We start from the raw sequence: 18,625 nt of genomic DNA on the forward strand, positions 1-18,625 counted from the left end.
TGCGACTCCATGGCCTGCAGCATGTCAGGCTTCCCTGTCCATCACCAGCTCCCGCAGCTTACTCAAACTCATGTCCATCAAGTCGGTGATGCCACCCAACCATCTCATCCTCTGTCATCCCCTTCTCCTCCCGATTCAATCTTTTCCAGCATCAGGGTCTTTTCCAATGAGTTGGTTCTTCGCATCAGATGGCCAAAGTATTGGAGTTTCAGCTTCAACATCAGTCTTTCCAATGAATATTCAGGACTGATTCCCTTTAGGATTGACTTGTTGGATCTCCTTGCAGTCCAAGGGACTCTCAAGAGTCTTCTCCAACACCACAGTTCAAAAGCATCAATTATTTGGCGCTTAGCTTTCTTTATAGTCCAACTCTCACATCCATACATGACTACCAGAAAAACAATAGCTTTCATTAGATGGACTTTTGTTGACAAAGTAATGTCTCTGCTTTTTAATACGCTGTCTAGGTTGGTCAAAGCTTTCCTTCCAAGGAGTAAGTGTCTTTTAATTTCATGGGTGCAGTCACCATCTGCAGTGATTTTGGAGCCCCCAAAAATAAAGGCTGTCACTGTTTCCATTGTTTCCCTATCTACTTGGCATGAAGTGATGGGCCAGATGTCATGATCTTCATTTTTTTAATGTTGAGTTTTAAGCCAACTTTTTCACTCTCCTCTTTCACTTTCATCAAGAGACTCTTTAGTTCTTCACTTTCTGCCATAGGGTGGTATTATCTGCATATCTGAGGTTATTGATATTTCTCCCTGCAATCTTGATTCCAGCTTGTGCTTCATCCAGCCCAGCATTTCGCATGATGTACTCTGCGTATAAGTTAAGTAAACAGGGTGACAATATACAGCCTTGATGTACTCCTTCCCCTATTTGGAACCAGTCTGTTATTCCATGTCCAGTTCTAACTGTTGCTTTCTGACCTGCATACAGAGTTCTCAAGAGTCAGGTCAGGTGGTCTGGTATTCCCATCTCTTGAAGAATTTTCCAGTTTATTGTGATCCACACAGTCAAAGGCTTTGGCATCGTCAATAAAGCAGAAGTATATATTTTTCTGGAATTCTCTTGCTTTTTTGGTGATCCAGCAGATGTTGGCAATGTGATCTCTGGTTCCTCTGACTTTTCTAAATCCAGTTTGAACATCTGGAAGCTCACGGTTCACATACTGTTGAAGCCTGGAAATTAGCCACCTACTTTTTTGTATTATGCACCTATGCACCTTTTTTGCCCAATATATAAGAATCTTTGAATCTCCATGATTACTCCTGTCACTCTCACCCCTTTTTGCAGCAAGCTTTTGAACACAGGATTTGATGCTCTCTCACCCAAGCAAACCGAACCTGAGTCACCCCAGATCCCTTTGTATTCCCCACTTCTTTCCCTCAGGGTCTCCTCACATGCTTAACTCAAGTATGCACAGTCTGGAAATGAAGCCACACTTCCCACAGGGATTGAAGTCAATGGGATGACTTCCCTTCCTTCCATCAGGAAACTGATCTGAAATGCATATCTGTGTGGGTGTTTTCCCACAAAAATCAGTTCTCTGACACATGTTGCATAGCCTTAGAATTTAACTGACACTATTTACCTGAAAATAGTATCAGATACCCAGTTTAAAGACTCAGTCCCATAAGACTGTACCTGACTTCAGACCTGAATCACAAGTCTAGCTTGTCAGCTGTGCTTCTAAATAGGGACTTCCCCCGTGCCTCAGCTAGTAAAAAATCTGCCTGCAATGCAGGAGACCCAGGTTTGATCCCTGGGTCAGGAAGCTCCCCTGGAGGAGGGAATGGCTACCCACTCCAGTGTTCTTGCCTGAAGAAGTCCATGGACAGAGAAGCCTGGTGGGCTACAGTCCATGGGGTTGCCTCAATCACAAGTCTAGCTTGTCACCTGTGCTTCTAATTAACTCAACTATAAATTGAAGGTTTCCATGACTCCCTCTTCAGGTTTGATTAATTTGTTAGAATGGCTTACAGAACTCAGGAGAACATTTTTCTCACTAAATTAATTATTCACTCATTCCAAAGAATATTAAAGATTACAAATAAATACCCAGATAAAGAGATACATAGGATGGCATCCAGGTGAGCCTTCAACACAGGAGCTTCTATTCCCATGTATTTTGAAGTGTTCAACTCTCATGACATGAAGATGTTTTCTTGTTCACCAACATGGAAACCCCCTACAGCCTGCATTTCTGAGTTTTTATTGAGGCTTCATGACATAGTCATGGTTGACTTAATCATTGACCTTTAGTGAATGATTCAACCTCCATCCCCTCTCCTATCTTCTGAGGTTAGGCAGTTGGGTGTATGGTGGAAGGGGCAGGACTGAATGTTTCACCACAATAACCACCTGGTTGATTCCTCTGGGAACCAGCCCCAGTCTGCTGGTTATCTAGTGCATGGTAAGTCGACCCAATGGACCATAATCCACCAAGCTGCTCTTTCCAGGGCTTCTCCAGGCAAAAATACTGAAGTAGGTTGCCATGCCCTTCTCCAGGCGATCTTCTGACCCAGGGATTGAACCCATGTCTCTTATGTCTCCTGCATTGACAGATGAGTGCTTTACAACTAGCGCCACCTGGGAAGCCCCAGTGGTTACCTAGAGACTTTCCAAAAGTCACCCCATTAACACAAACTCAAGTATAGTTGAAAGGGATTTCAGAAAATTTAAATATTATGACAAATGATGTCCTTTTCCTCTAAAAACATTTCAGAAATTTTAAATATTATAACAAATGATGTCCTTATCAGTCTAGTCATCTAAGACATTATAATATATATAATTATAATATATATATATATATATATATATATATAATACAGCTCCCATATCTCTGCTAGATGGAGCACTGATACCCCTGCTCATGGCCAAAGTCACCTCTGCCCTTGTCCTGCTCTACTGTTTTTTGACATTATAAACCAGATGCACTGGGCATAGAGTTTGCCTTGGGGACACCCAGACTAAAGTGAAAGTAATCATACTCCACTTTGTCCTTCAGCTTGGAATAGGATAGTGTGTGAAGTAGAGGGAGTCAGATGGTATCAAAAATATGGTTAAAAACTGTAGACACACTCAGCAGGCAACCTCCTTGATCCAAGGTTGTAATGCCAGATATTAGAAAACAAACCAGAAATGAGCAAGCTCATGACTTCCTGGCAAGCTCTTTCACTAAACATTTCAGACATATTTGCACATCAATATGTATATATATATATATATATATATATATATATATGAACAGTGGCTGACTTTATTTTTCTGGGTTCCAAAATCACTGCAGATGGTGACTGCAGCCATGAAATTAAAGGGCACTTACTCCTTGGAAGGAAAGTTATGACCAACCTAGACAGCATATTAAAAAGCAGAGACCTCACTTTGTCAACAAAGATCTGTCTAGTCAAGGCTATGGTTTTTCCAGTGGTCATGTATGGATGTGAGAGTGAAACTATTAAGACAGCTGAGCACCAAAGAATCGATGCTTTTGAACTGTGGTGTTGGAGAAGACTCTTGAGAGTCCCTTCGAATGCAAGGAGATTCAACCAGTCTATCCTAAAGGAGATCAGTCCTGGGTGTTCATTGGAAGGACTGATGTTGAAGCTGGAACTCCAATACTTTGGCCACCTGATGGGAAGAACTGACTCATTGGAAAAAACCCTGATGCTGGGAAAGATCGAGGGCAGGAGGAGAAGGGGATGACAGAGGATGAGATGGTTGGATGGCATCACCAACTCAATGGACATGGGTTTGGGTGGACTCCAGGAGTTGGTGATGGACAGGGAGGCCTGGCGTGCTGCAGTTCATGGGGGTCACAAAGAGTCAGACACGACTGAACTGAATATGTATTCTGAAATTTTAATTACTATGAGCATTTTCCTCAGTTTCATTATAACATACAAAATTAAAATAAATCCATATGTATTGAAATTCTTGCAAACTTGACTACTAGTTATAGAAGATGGATCTTAGAGTTCTGAAGCAAATAATGTTCACATGTTTATATTTTATGGAAATATAAATGTTGAAATTGTTAATAAACTATAAATTTATACTCTTACCAATAGCATGTGGAAAGGCATACAGTCTCACAATTTCACTAACTTTGGATTCTGTGGATCATTTTAGTCTTTGCTTGTCAATAATCTGATCACTAGTGAGTTTTAACAGCTTTTGAAATGTTTTGGATACTATATGCTTTCTGCACTAAATTGTTTTCCCCTTTTTTCATATTTGTTCTTATTGTTTTACATTTTCCTATTGCTTTAAAGGAGTAGTTTATACATGAATGTATTTCCCTTCATTATTAGAAGTGATAATTTTTCCAGTGGGATGTTTATTCTTTTGATATGATTTTTTTTGTTTCCTTTGTGGTACAAAAGCTTTAAATTTTGTATATTAAATTTCATCAACCATGTAACTATAACTTCTTATAGTCCTTATTTCATTCAACAAAATGGAACATTATTTTAACTTATTTTGTATATGCAACCTGTTTTGTGTGCTGGAGATGCAAGAACAAAGAAATGATGTCACCCTTTCGCAGATATACAAGCTTATCAAATAAGCAAGGCTATAGAGAATGTAGGTTAAGACAAGACAAGACCAATAGTCAATAGGGTGAGAGTGGAGAAGGTTACAGGAGGTCTTGAGTTGCCATTTTAGCTCTTCATAATTAAATGGGAGAGGGAGATACAAAGCATGAGTGTGAAGGGAATTTCATGGAGAAAGAGTAACTAGTGCAAAGGCTTTAGAGGAGAAAGAATTTCAGATGGAGAATTGTCAGGGGTGGGTGAAAGGGAGTGAGGGAAAGTGTGATAGAAATTTTTTTTAATTTATTTATTTTAATTAGAGGCTAATTACTTTACAATATTGTATTGGTTTTGCCATACATCAACATGAATCCACCACGGGTGTACACATGTTCCCAGTCCTGAACCCCCATCCCACCTCCCTCCCCATACCATCCCTCTGGGTCATCCCAGTGCACCAGCCCCAAGCATCCTGTATTTTGCATCGAACCTGGACTGGCAATTCATTTCTTATATTATATTATACATGTTTTAATGCCAATCTCCCAAATCATCCCCCACCTCCCTCTCCCACAGAGTCCAAAAGATTGTTCTATACATCTGTGTCTCTTTTGCTGTCACGCATGCAGGGTTATCATTACCATCTTTCTAAATTTCATATATATGCATTAGTATACTGTATTGGTGTTTTTCTTTCTGGCTTACTTCACTCTGTATAATAGGCTCCAGTTTCAACCACCTCATTAGAACTGATTCAAATGTATTCTTTTTAATGGCTGAGTAATACTCCATTGTGTATATGTACCACAGCTTTCTTATCCATACATCTGCTGATGGACATCTAGGTTGATCTCTGAGAGATCCTTAAGATCCAGGTGCTGAGGGGTCTTTCAGACCCCAGGCAAATGTTGATGTTTATGTTTTCAGACTATCTTAATAAGTCAGAGCAAATTATTTTATGCCCTGATGTCTGAAATATGCTTAGAAATGGTCCTCCAACCACAAAATTGTGTTTATTTTGTGTTTAATAGATTACTATTTTATTCTTATCTTTTCAATCCCTTCTACAATGTCTGTGTGTGTGTGTGTGTGCATAATAAGACAAAGAAAGAATTATATTAAATATATTCCAAATGTTTATTCAATGGTCCCTCCACAATTTATTTCAATTAGCTATATTTCTACTATTATCCTGAAATTATACATTTTCCAAAAATTAAATTTCTTATGTATATAAGTTTATTTGGGGAATATCAATTCTGTTATTTTAATATTTATTTATGCATGATGCAGCCATGGTGACTCAAACAGTAAAGAATCTGTCTGCAATGCAGGAAATATGTTCAAACCCTGGGTCAGAAAGATCCCTTGGAGAAGGAAATGGCTACCCACTCCAGTATTTTTGCCTGGGAAATCCCATGGAGAGAGGAGCCTGGCAGGCTACAGTCCCTGGGGTCACAAAAAGCTGGACACGACTAACACTTTCACTTTCACAGCATACTTTCAATAATTGTGGATTAATAGAATATTTTCTTAGCTAGTAGAGCAAGGAATATATCATTATTCTTTCTATTTTTCAAATTTAGAAATTTCATAGCTCTTCCTATACTTACTTTACTATCTTAAATGTCACAATAAGTTCCATTCCTGCGACTCAAAAACAGTATCTTATTGGGACTCTGGAGTGAGCTACAGTATCTTATTGGGACTCTGGTAGTGAGCTAGAGTTTAAATTAATGTCAGAAGAACTCACATTTTTGTAGGACCAAGACCTCTATGTAGATAATAAGGAAAGGGCATGAAGCACAGGGTTTTGGTATCTGGTATGAGGTCAGGTCATACTTGCTATAGGACCTGGTTCCTTACTTAGTGACTATGTGACTTTATTCAATTAACTCTCCTCTCTGAGCCTCATTCTCTTCATGTGTAAAACTGTGTAATAGCACCAACTACATATGGCTGTTATGGAGCAATAAGTAGTGAGAGGCTGGAAAATAACATAGTGATAAACATATAAAAACTTAGTAGTTTTTATGTTTCTTTTTATGCACATAATTCTTTTATTTCTTCATAAAATTTTCCAATTTTCTTTTACTACTATTTACACTGGATGTACTGCTGTAACTGATACCAATATAGTTACTCAAAGGATACAAAGTTTATATAGGTGCATCTCTTCTGTAGGTGGTTGACAACCATCAGAAAGAGAAAAGAGAATGGTCAAAGTTGACTTTGAGGTTTCTAACCTGAGAAACAAGTAGAATAGAGTTGTCATCAAGTGAGATGGGTATCCTGAAGCTAAAGAAGGTCTGGTAGGAAACAGGGTTCATTTTCAGAAGCATTAAGTTCAGAATGTGTATTAGCCATCTGTATTTAAATTTGAACTAATATTACATGTAGAATGGCTTAAACAACAATAACGTATTTTCTCACAGGTCAGACATTGGACCTGTGAGACAGATCAGTCTTACACCAAGGTGTCATCAGGTTAATTGCTGGTAAGGTCTCTCTTCCTGGTTCGGAGACTCCCTTTCTCTTACTGTGTGGTCACATGGCCTTTCCTCTCTGCACACTGGGGGATAGAAACAGGGAGAAAGAGATGCAGATCTGGTATTTTCCACCTTCTTATAAGGACACATATCCTATGGGATTAGGATGTGACACATGAGCTCCCTCATATAAACTTAATTATTCCTTAAATCCCTCATATCCAAACACAGTCACAATAGAGGTAACAGCCTCAACATATGAATGCTGGTGGGGGGAAAGAGTCATTTCATAACACCTTTAAATCAACATGCAACATAGACAATGAGTTGTTTGAGTCCGAAGTGTGGAACTGAGTACTGGCCAGGGATACAATTCAAAGAGTCTTTAGGATTTAGTTAATATTTAGTTAATAATGAATCCATTAGTCTACATTAGGTCACTAAGGGAATATGTGAGGTAAGAAATAAATATTTATGAGTGCAAATCTCTCCACCATTTAGTAGCCACATGACCTTGAGCAAGTCATTTGCCCATTCAAAGCCTCAGTTGCCTCACCTTTAAAATGAGGTTCATAATAGCTCTTTGCAGAGTTAAATTAAGAGTAATTTGCACTCAAAAATAAGATAAAATATTTATTGGTAAAAATGACCCATATTGGATTGTAAGGCAGTAGACTGTGTCAACCACATATTTCACTGCATACATTGCTTGGTTGTTTCCCATTCACACAATAACACAAATGTCCATCAATTCACAATAGTATCAAAATAATAAAATACTCAGGAATAAACTTAACCAAGGAGATAAAATATATGTATATTCAAAATTATAAGAATTTGAAGAATAGAATTTGGAAGAATTTGAAGAATTTGGAATAACACAAATAAATGGAAAGAGCCCACGTTCACGGATCAGAAGAACTAATCTTGGTAAAATGCCCATATTACCCAAAGCCATCTGTAGTTTTGTAGCAATCTCAATCAAAATAAAATGGCATTTAAAAAAAAATGTAATCACAATATTTGGATGAAACTTTAAAAGATTCCAAATAACCAAAGCAATCGAGGAAAAATAACAAAACTGGAATCTCATAATTCCTGATCTCAAATTATAATACAAAACTATGGCTTCCTTGGTGGCTCAGTGGTAAGGAATCCACCTGCTAATGCAGGAGACACGGGAAGCCCAGTTTCAATCCCTGGTTCAGGAAGATTCCCTAAAGAAGGAAATGGCATCCCACACTAGTATTCTCTCCTGGAAAACCCCATGGACAGAAGAGCTTGGAAAGCTAAGGTCCATGGGGCCACAAATGGTCAGACATGATTTAGCCACTGAAAAACAACAGCATAGTAAATATAATAGTGTGAAAGCGTGAAAATGTTAATTGTTCAGTCGTGTCGACTATGCGACTCCATGGACCGTAGCCTGCCAAGCTCCTCTGTCCATGGAATTCTCCAGGTAAGAATACTGGAGTGGGTTGCCATTACCTTCTCCAGGGGACCTTCCTGACCCTGGGATTGACCCCAGGTCTCCTGCAATGCAGGCAGATTCTCATACATTGCACCACCACACCAAGGAAGTCCCCAAAATAAGTTCTAATCACAAAGTTACCATGTGATCTATTAATTCCACTCCTGATGTGCACCAAATTAATTGAAAACAGATGTTCAAATAATATTTGTAGAGAAATGTCATTAGCAGCTCTATTCACAATAGCGAAAAGTGGAAATAACACAAATGTCCATCAACAAATAAACCAATGTGCTTAGTTGCTCATTCTTGTCCGACTCTTTGCCACCCTATGGACTATAGCCCACCAGGTTCCTCTGTCCGTGAGGATTCTCCAGGCAAGAATACTGAAGTGGGTTGTCATGCCCTCCTTCAGGGGATCTTCCCAACCAGGGATCAAACCCTGGTCTCCCACGTTGCAGGCAGATTTTTTACCATCTGAGCTACCAAGGAAGCCCAAGAATACTGGAATGGGTAGCCTGTCCCTTCTCCATGGGATCTTCCCAACCCAGGAATCAAACCGGCGTCTCCTGCATTGCAGGTGGATTCCAATGAACATCAACAAATAACTAGATAAACATAATGTGGAAAACTCATACAATAGAATATAACTCAGCTCTAAAAGTAAATAAAATAATGATACACACTACAACATGGAAAAACCTGAGACCATCCTAAGTGAAAGAAGTCAAACATAAAAGCCCACATACAGTATGCTTTCATTTACATGGAATATCCAAGATAGGCAAACTCATAAAGACAGAAAGTAGATTTCTCTAAAGACTAGGAAAAAAAATGGAAAGTGACTGCTAAAAAGGGGTTTGGTGGGGTTAATAAGAAAGTTCTGGAACTAGATACAGATGATGGTTGTACTATTTTGTAAATGTGCAATTCCACTGATCTGTACATTTTTAAATGGTTACAGTAGCAAGTTTATGTTACATGTATTTTACTACAGTAAAAATAATCTTGTTCCATCAATAAAAATATTAATTCATCACTGTATTATACTCCAGTGATAGAATAATTGAATTTTGAAAAAAAATCTGTAACACAAGTACTGAAGTTACTGTAGTGAACAAATATTTCATGCTTTTCTTCACAAGATACAGACACCATTGTGTAGATGCATAGACAATCAATGTTTTGCAGTATAAAAATCTAAAATAACACTGAAATAGCATTCAAACTAACACTTCTCTACACATATGAACAATTCTATGTGTATAGACATTCTAGTAGAATTATAATTATTCAATAGGGAAGAAAATCCCCAAAGCTTTTTCTCCTCCAACTTCACTCCCCTGATGTAATCACAGTCTGCCTCCTTCCTGAATGCTCCGGGGGATAAAATGAATGTCTCGTAATTTTATTAGTTTTATGACACACTTTATCTCTCGGGACTGACATATATTTCTCATTCTGAAAATTCTGTGGATCATTTTCACTTCTTTTGCTTACACCTTTCTTAGGGAAAAATAAGTGTTTCTCTCTAATTTAAACCTATTCTAATTTTAAAACTGCCCTCACATATGCATTTGAAGCAAATCTAGCACACCTACCATCACTGACTTGGAGATTTTCAGCAATTTTAGAACATCAAAATACCTTGCCAACTCTCCTACTTTTTACAGCCATATGTATTGAATTAATGGATCTTATTAATTATTGAAATAAAATACTACTAGTTATACAATATTTGCACCCTGCATAGAGAGAGAGGATACTGCTAGCTTACCATCAGTAAGTGATATTCTCAGATTTATTTGTTATTGATGATATTTAAGATAAACTGGAATCATACAGTTAAGTTTGAGAGCACTGCACCATGTCGATTTGCTCTTTTTGGGGTCTTTGGCATATTAGCAGGTTGGATAAATTCAGGGGTAGAATTTGTGATGACATAATTGACTCACAAAATTTGAACTCATTCCTGTAACTCTCATCATGCTATCTTTCTTTGTCATAATGTCACAGAACTTGGGGCTGGGTCACATTTTCAAGAATGATTTTTTTATTGTGATGTTTTGGTGAATCATTGAATGAGCAAAACTCTTCCTTTACTGGGAATTTTTTTTTTTTTTTTTGTACTAAGAATCTGGTTGCTTGACTATAGCTCCAGTACTTGAAGTGAACAACCCTTGAACTTTGAGTAAGCCACCGATCATTTCTATAAAGTGAAATCACTCAGTCATGTCTCACTCTTTGCGATCCCATGGATTATACAATCCGTGGAATTCTCCAGGCTGGCAGCTCAGCTGATAAAGAATCCACCTGCAATGCAGGAGACCCCAGTTTGATTCCTGGGTTGGGAAGATCCTCTGGAGAAGGGAATGGCTACCCACTCCAGCATTCTGGCTTGGAGAATTCCATGGACTCTATAGTCCATGGGGTTGCAAAGAGTTGGACATGACTGAGACACTTTCACTTCACTGATCATTTCTAGAAATGAATCAAATTATCACTAAGATCTCCATTTTCTCAAAAATTCTACCAAACTATTACTTCATGACTGTGAACTTCTGATCCCTATCTTTTGGTGACAGTCACACATTTTATTCATATGTGTGTTAATAAAATTTTCATATCTCCAGTAGGGATACTTAAGCTCATGAGAGACAATGCAGTCTTCAGTTTAGCCTTTTACTTTTCTATGCACTCATCAGTTCATCTGAGGTGACTCTTTATATGGGGCACTTACTTTACTGTGTCATGAATCCGTTGCACAGCACTATCCTCATTCACCTCTTCTCTCCCACATCCACATTATGAAACCACTCTTTATGCTTACTGAATTTGGAGGGGTGCAGAATCCTCTTCTGGGTGCTTTCTCAGAGGCTCAGTACTGCTCTGGTGTACTATATGTAAGCAGATGATTTTCTCAGCATTCTAGCTCAGTAAAGTCCAAGTACAAGTTCTGTGTATGAATTTTAGGAAAGGCATGAAGCTCCCTGAGCCCCATTTCTACAAATGCATGGGGAAATTCTACATGTATTATAAAACACTGTAAACATGCTGCTGCTGCTGCTAAGTCGCTTCAGTCGTGTCCAACTCTGTGCGACCCCATAGACGGCAGCCCATCAGGCTCCTCTGCCCCTGGGATTCTCAAGGCAAGAACACTGGAGTGGGTTGCCATTTCCTTCTCCAATGCATGAAAGTGAAAAGTGAAAAGGAAGTCATTCAGTCGTGTCCGACTCTTAGCGACCCCATGGGCTGCAGCCCACCAGGCTCCTCCGTCCATGGGAGTTTCCAGGCAAGAGTACTGGAGTGGGTTGATACATGTGTTCAATTTATTTTGCTTGGTCAACTTCCAGTTATAGAGATGGATAAGTTTCCCTCCCTGGAATTTTTAAAGCATTGATAGTTGAGTTTATAGCTGCTCAGATCCTCACACTTGAATGAACTCTAATTATAATGCATTTATTTTTCCTTTCAAAAACCAGGGGAGAAAAATGTCATGTGTTTGTAAACAAAAGTTCCAGAACTTTTCAGAGATACCTGAAGCAAAGTGCTTGTCTGTTTTCCTTTATGAGGGCTTCTGACTTCACACATTGTCCGTGCTCAGTTCTGGTTTGTTTTATTCAACATTTATAAGAGGAAGGCATAGTCTGGGTCAGCTGTGCATGACTTTGACGGCTTTAAGTGTTCCTTCTTGACAGAACTGCTTGAGGTTGCATTTTCATGTCCCTCTGCTGCTGCTGCCGCTGCTAAGTCACTTCAATCATGTCCGACTCTGTGCGACCCCATAGACGGCAGCCCACCAAGCTCCTCTGTCCACAGGATTCTCCAGGCAAGAATACTGGAGTGGGTTGCCATTTCCTCCTCCATCACGTCCCTCAACTATACCTTTATTTTACCTTAGTTCTTCTTTTATCATACTCATGCACCATTTTAACAAAACTGCTTCACAATTTGCTGATTTGATGACTGTCAATTAAGGAACTTCTGTGCTTCAGACACTGAGTTAGCACTGGGAACTCAAAAATTAAGTAACAGAAAGCCCTATGACCATGGAATTTGTACTGTAATGGAGTGAGGCAGGTAATAGACACAATAAATTAGAATAGAATATTTGTTCTATGAAGATAAGTACTATGGACCAAAAAAAATTAAGTAGGAAAGGGGATACGAGAGATGGGAGAGAGCTGTTATTTTCAATTTTAAAAATACAGTGAGGGAAACCTTCAGTAAAAGATGACTTTTTAAAACCAACCTTAAGGAAGAGAGGAATATGAGCATGTGGCTACCTTGGAGGAAAACCACTGCAAGCCTTTTTCTATGATAAGAAAACAGTGGACCGATTATGACCATATTACATTTTAACATAATCTTCTGGATACTGTGTTGAGGATACTTTGAAAGGAAGTAACAGGGAAGCAGGAAAACAAGCTAGGATGTTACAGCAACAGTTCAGGTGGTAAATGATAACAGCAAACGTCAAGGTAGAAGCAGCAGAGGTGGTGAGAAGTGATGACAAGCTGGCTATATTTAATAATAAGACAAAAATTTGCCAATGTTTGTTAGATTTGACAGAAGGAGAAATGTCAAGATGAACTCATGTGGCTACTAACTGAGTTGGAAAGTAGCACAGGCTCAATTTTAATATCTGTGCTGTGTTTCATCACATGAAATGCCATCCTCCACCCAATGAAAACCTTATCTCTAAAAATTTAGGTTGATTCCAAATCTTTTACTATAAGTAATGTTTCAATAAAAACTCAGTGCCAAGAATTATGCATGCATCCATTTTTCCCCAGGCTATGCATATTTCCATGTCACTTGGCACACACTCCAAACTGACCTTCAAGAAGTTGATGGACCATTACCCATGGAACAGTTGATCAGATGCTTTCAGGAACAAAGGATATAAATTTATGTTTAAAGTTTGCTAACTAATATAATCATTATATGCCTCATACCCTGTGCCCCTCACTCATTTGCAAGTGACTTGTTTGCCCTACATTTAGCTGTATGTGATGATGGAAATAGCCAATGTAAGTTTTCCAGAAGTTTTTATTCTGCTGGGCTTCTCTGAACAACCCTCTCTAGAACCCATCCTTTTTATCTTTGTCTTGGGGATTTATGTGGTGTCTGTGTTGGGTAATGGCATCATCATTGTGGTCTCCTGCATGGATGTGCATCTCCACACTCCTATGTACTTCTTTCTTGTCAACCTTTCCTTCCTGGACATTAGCTTCACCACAAGCATTGTCCCACAACTCCTGGTCAACCTCTGGGGACCACAGAAAACCATAAGCTATGGAGGGTGTGTGATCCAGTTCTATATCTCCCACTGGTTGGGGGCAACGGAATGTGTCCTCCTGGCAGTCATGTCCTACGATCGCTATGCTGCCATCTGCAGGCCACTCCACTACACTGTCATCATGCATCCAAAGCTTTGCTGCAGCCTGGCTTTTGCCTCGTGGCTTGGGGGTCTGACCACCAGCATGGTAGGTTCCACGCTCACCATGCTCCTGCCTCTCTGTGGGAACAATCGCATTGACCACTTTTTCTGTGAGATGCCCCTCATTATGCAACTGGCTTGTGTGGATACCAGCTTCAATGAAGTAGAGATGCACGTGGCCAGCTTTATCTTTGTTGTCTTGCCTCTGGGTCTCATTCTGGTCTCATACAGCCGTATTGCCTGGGCTGTGTTGACGATCAGGTCAGCAGCAGGGTGGAGAAAGGCATTCAATACCTGCTCGTCCCATGTGGCAGTAGTGGCTCTGTTTTACGGGAGCATCATTTTCATGTATCTCCAGCCTGCCAAGAGAAACTCTCATGAGGAAGGTAAGCTTGTGGCCCTCTTCTACACTGTGGTCACCCCAATGCTGAACCCCCTGATTTACACGCTAAGGAACAAGACTGTGAAGAAGGCACTTAGGCACATTGTGTTACAGGACTGTGGTTCTGGAGGGACACGAGGTGATATTTAGAAACTCATCACTTGTGAGGAGGAAGCTGGTTTAAAGGGATCAAAGTTATTTTTTTAAAATGAGAGAATAAGAAATAAATGATTCAGAGGGGCAGAATATTGGGGATGTCATCTCTGTACAAAATTTCTTGAGTTCAAATTAGGTGAAAAATTGAGTTGGATGTACTCATACTGTTTTCAGGCCAAGATAAAGTATTTTCTGTTTTCATTTTTTGTTCATAATTATATTGTTTGGTTGTTTCTATAGTTTTATATGTATATGTATGCTGGTTATGATATTGTAAATTGTTTATGTAGGTACATATGTTAATTGTTATATTATTTTGTTAATATTTTATAGAATGTCTGCAATTAAGGGTGCCTAATTTGTGTGAAGTCCTTTGCCTTCCCCCCCCAATATTTGTAGTGACTCAGTGATGTAGATATTATTGACCTTGTAGCAGTTAGATAATTACAAAGTGACTCAGTGGACATGAGTTTGAGCAAATTCTGGAAGACAGTGAAGGACAGGGAAGCCTGGCATGCTGCAGTCCATGGGGATGCAAAAAGCAGGACACAACTGAGCGACTGATCAACAACAAATCAAGATTTTAGGCTGATATATAAGTCTAGCATATTTATCCATAGTTATCTCTGCCATTTTTCTTATAATCCCCTGTGGTGTAATAAGAAATAGATTTTTCTTATCCTGAGTCTTGGCACTGAGCTTCTAGGACCCTTGGAATTTTCTGAGTGATATCAGTGAGAAGAATGACTTCTGTTATTCATAACAAGTCCGTTTCAACTGTACCTGAGTTTATGACAATGAAATAACTCAACCTAGAGTCCTTGGGTAGCTTCAGGATGGAGTCTGGGTGTCAGAGGAACCAATCATATGATTAGAAGGCTGGAACTTTCAGCCCCACATCCAACCTCTGGGGAGGGGGAGTAGCTAGAAAATAAGGCACCAATGGTCCGTTTTTACTTAATCAGTCAGGCCTATGCAATGGACCTATATAAAAACCTTAAACACTAGGATTTGGAAAGCTCCAGGATGGTGAATAAATCTATGTGGCAAGAAGGTAGTGAACCCCAAACTTTGCAGAAACTCCTTTGCTCAGGACTCATCCCATGTACCTCTTCATTTATATTCTATATAATAAACCAGTACACTTAATGTTCCCTGAGTTCTGTAAGTCATTCTAGGAAATCACTTAACCTGACCAAAGGACGGGTCCTGACAATCTATGATTATAGTCAGTTGGTGGTTTGTGGCAATCTAGAACTTGCAACTGACTTTTGAACTGGGGCCGGGCAGGGGGTAGGGATCTTGTGCAGGATTTTGCTTTTTTTTATTTTTTTTTTATTTTTAAACTTTACATAACTGTATTAGTTTTGCCAAATATCAAAATGAATCCACCACAGGTATACATGTGTTCTCCATCCTGAACCCTCCTCCCTCCTCCCTCCCCATTCCATCCCTCTGGGTCGTCCCAGTGCACCAGCCCCAAGCATCCAGTTTCGTGCATCGAACCTGGACTGGCAACTCATTTCATACATGATATTTTACATGTTTCAATGCCATTCTCCCAAATCTTCCCACCCTCTCCCTCTCCCACAGAGTCCATAAGACTGTTCTATACATCAGTGTCTCTTTTGCTGTCTCGTACACAGGGTTATTGTTACCATCTTTCTAAATTCCATATATATGCGTTAGTGTACTGTATTGGTGTTTTTCTTTCTGACTTACTTCACTCTGTATAATAGGCTCCAGTTTCATCCACCTCATTAGAACTGATTCAAATGTATTCTTTTTAATGGCTGAATAATACTCCATTGTGTATATGTACCACAGCTTTCTTATCCATTCATCTGCTGATGGACATCTAGGTTGCTTCCATGTCCTGGCTATTATAAACAGTGCTGCGATGAACATTGGGGTACACGTGTCTCTTTCCCTTCTGGTTTCCTCAGTGTGTATGCCCAGCAGTGGGATTGCTGGATCATAAGGCAGGTCTATTTTCAGTTTTTTAAGGAATCTCCACACTGTTCTCCATAGTGGCTGTACTAGTTTGCATTCCCACCAACAGTGTAAGAGGGTTCCCTTTTCTCCACACCCTCTCCAGCATTTATTACTTGTAGACTTTTGGATCGCAGCCATTCTGACTGGTGTGAAATGGTACCTCATAGTGGTTTTGATTTGCATTTCTCTGATAATGAGTGATGTTGAGCATCTTTTCATGTGTTTGTGAGCCATCTGTATGTCTTCTTTGGAGAAATGTCTATTTAGTTCTTTGGCCCATTTTTTGATTAGGATTTTGCTTTTAAATCAGTGGGATCTGGTGTTAAATTCAGGTGTACTTAGTGTCAGAATTAAATTGAATTATCAGATATACAGCTGGTCTTTGGAGAGTTGGAATATTGGTTATTGATGTGGACTAATCTCACACATTTGGTGCCAGAAATGTGAGCAAAAAGCAATTCATACTACTTCAGGAGGAGGAATATAAGGATGCAAATGTCTCAAGAGTAGAACTTTTAGCTGGATTTCCAGCCAGTTAGAGATTTCACCAGTAACATACTATATAGATTCATCTCTAATTACAGAAATATCAACTTTCCTACTCAGCTCTATGCCTTCAGTTTACAAGAAATATAACGTTATTTTTTCATTCAGTAGAATATGTTTACTTTCTTTTTTCATATGTCCAATCATGCATTTACTCATTCTTAAAATAAGGTTTTTAAATGAGATCTATTCCTGGAGGTTAGGATAACTAGCACACAGTGCTGCTCTAAAAAGATGAATCAAGTTCACAGAGCAGTCACAGTATTTGTTGATTCAAAACTCAAAACAGCGTTGGAAAGTTAATAATATTGACATTTTTGTGATGAAAAATTCTGTGTCATCATAATGAAGAACAATTTCTGTCTACATATAATTACTTAAAAGCCATTAAGTACATTTCGGTAAAATACAGAGGTTTTAATATCTGTCTCCTATAGGTAGATTCTGTTTGCTAGCTTTGTGAAGCTGCATTTGCTAGAATATATATTAGAGAAAGCTGTGTTCACTAAAAATCAAATTATGGTTTTCATAAATCATTGAAAATGCGTGCAACCTTATCCTAATTGATTTTTATCAATCTTGATATACTTTACACTTCAGCTATATTTTTTAAATGCGTACATTAGAAGTGCTTATCAGTCTGTTTTTGGTTTTTTTTTCCCCAAAAAAATGGATATAATTTTGAATGATTAATTACTATTCTATATGACTTATTTCAATATAACATAAAATCTTATTCTAAGACTGTTGTTTATCTAGAGTGAAGTGAGTAAGTGAAAGTCGCTCAGTGGTGTCCCACTCTTGGTGACCCCATGGACTATACAGTCCATGGAATTCTCCAGGCCAGAATACTGGAGTGGGTAGCCTTTCCCTTCTCCAGAGGACCTTCCCAACCCAGGGATCCACCCAGGTCTCCTGCATTGTCCATTGGAACCCCAAGAATACTGGAGTGGGTAGCCTATCACTTCTCCAGCGGATCTTCCCAACCCAGGAATTGAACCAGGGTCTCCTGCATTGCAGGTGGATTCTTTACCAACTGAGCTATCAGGGACGCCCTGTTGTTTATACAGGCCCACACTAAATGCATTTGATGTACCAAAAGCTACCAAGAGATGGTATACAAAGCCTGGGAGATACAAGTATAAATGTATCAAAACTATCAATAGACAAAACAGTGAAAAAAATTCAGACACAATTTATTTATGAGACACAAAGAAAGAAAAATTGAAACAAACTTCCTTTTACTTGGACAAATCAAAAAATAAAAATAGTACTGTAGACATAGGCTCACTTGTCCTCTTTATTTTCTGCAATATCCACAATTTTTTAACTTCTGACAATTCAAAGAGAAAATCTGAGCTAAAAAAAAAAAAAAAGGCAAATTTTATCTTGTCTGAGGAAACAGCTATTTGAATATGCGGGAAAAACATGAAATTGAGTATAAACCTAAAGAATTTAGGGTTTAAAAATTACATAAAGCTGAGGGGAGGAGCCAAGATGGCGGAGGAGTAGGAAGGGGAGAACACTTTCTCCCCCACAAATTCATCAAAAGAGCATTTAAACGTCGAGTAAATTCCACAAAACAACTTCTGAATGCCGGCA

The 18,625-nt window shown here is 38.9% G+C and overlaps 1 protein-coding gene across 1 annotated transcript; it reads left to right on the forward strand.

Moving 5' to 3' along the window:
* The first annotated feature begins 13,516 nt into the window (after positions 1–13,516).
* LOC102399378 (olfactory receptor 2C3-like) lies at positions 13,517–14,476 on the forward strand. The gene has a single exon (XM_006043718.3). It carries the CDS (start codon positions 13,517–13,519, stop codon positions 14,474–14,476), a length of 960 nt encoding a protein of 319 aa, XP_006043780.3.
* Positions 14,477–18,625: the final 4,149 nt, after the last annotated feature.

The sequence above is a fragment of the Bubalus bubalis genome, chromosome 9, assembly GCF_019923935.1.
Source record: "Bubalus bubalis isolate 160015118507 breed Murrah chromosome 9, NDDB_SH_1, whole genome shotgun sequence".
NCBI classification, from domain to species: Eukaryota; Metazoa; Chordata; class Mammalia; order Artiodactyla; family Bovidae; genus Bubalus; species Bubalus bubalis.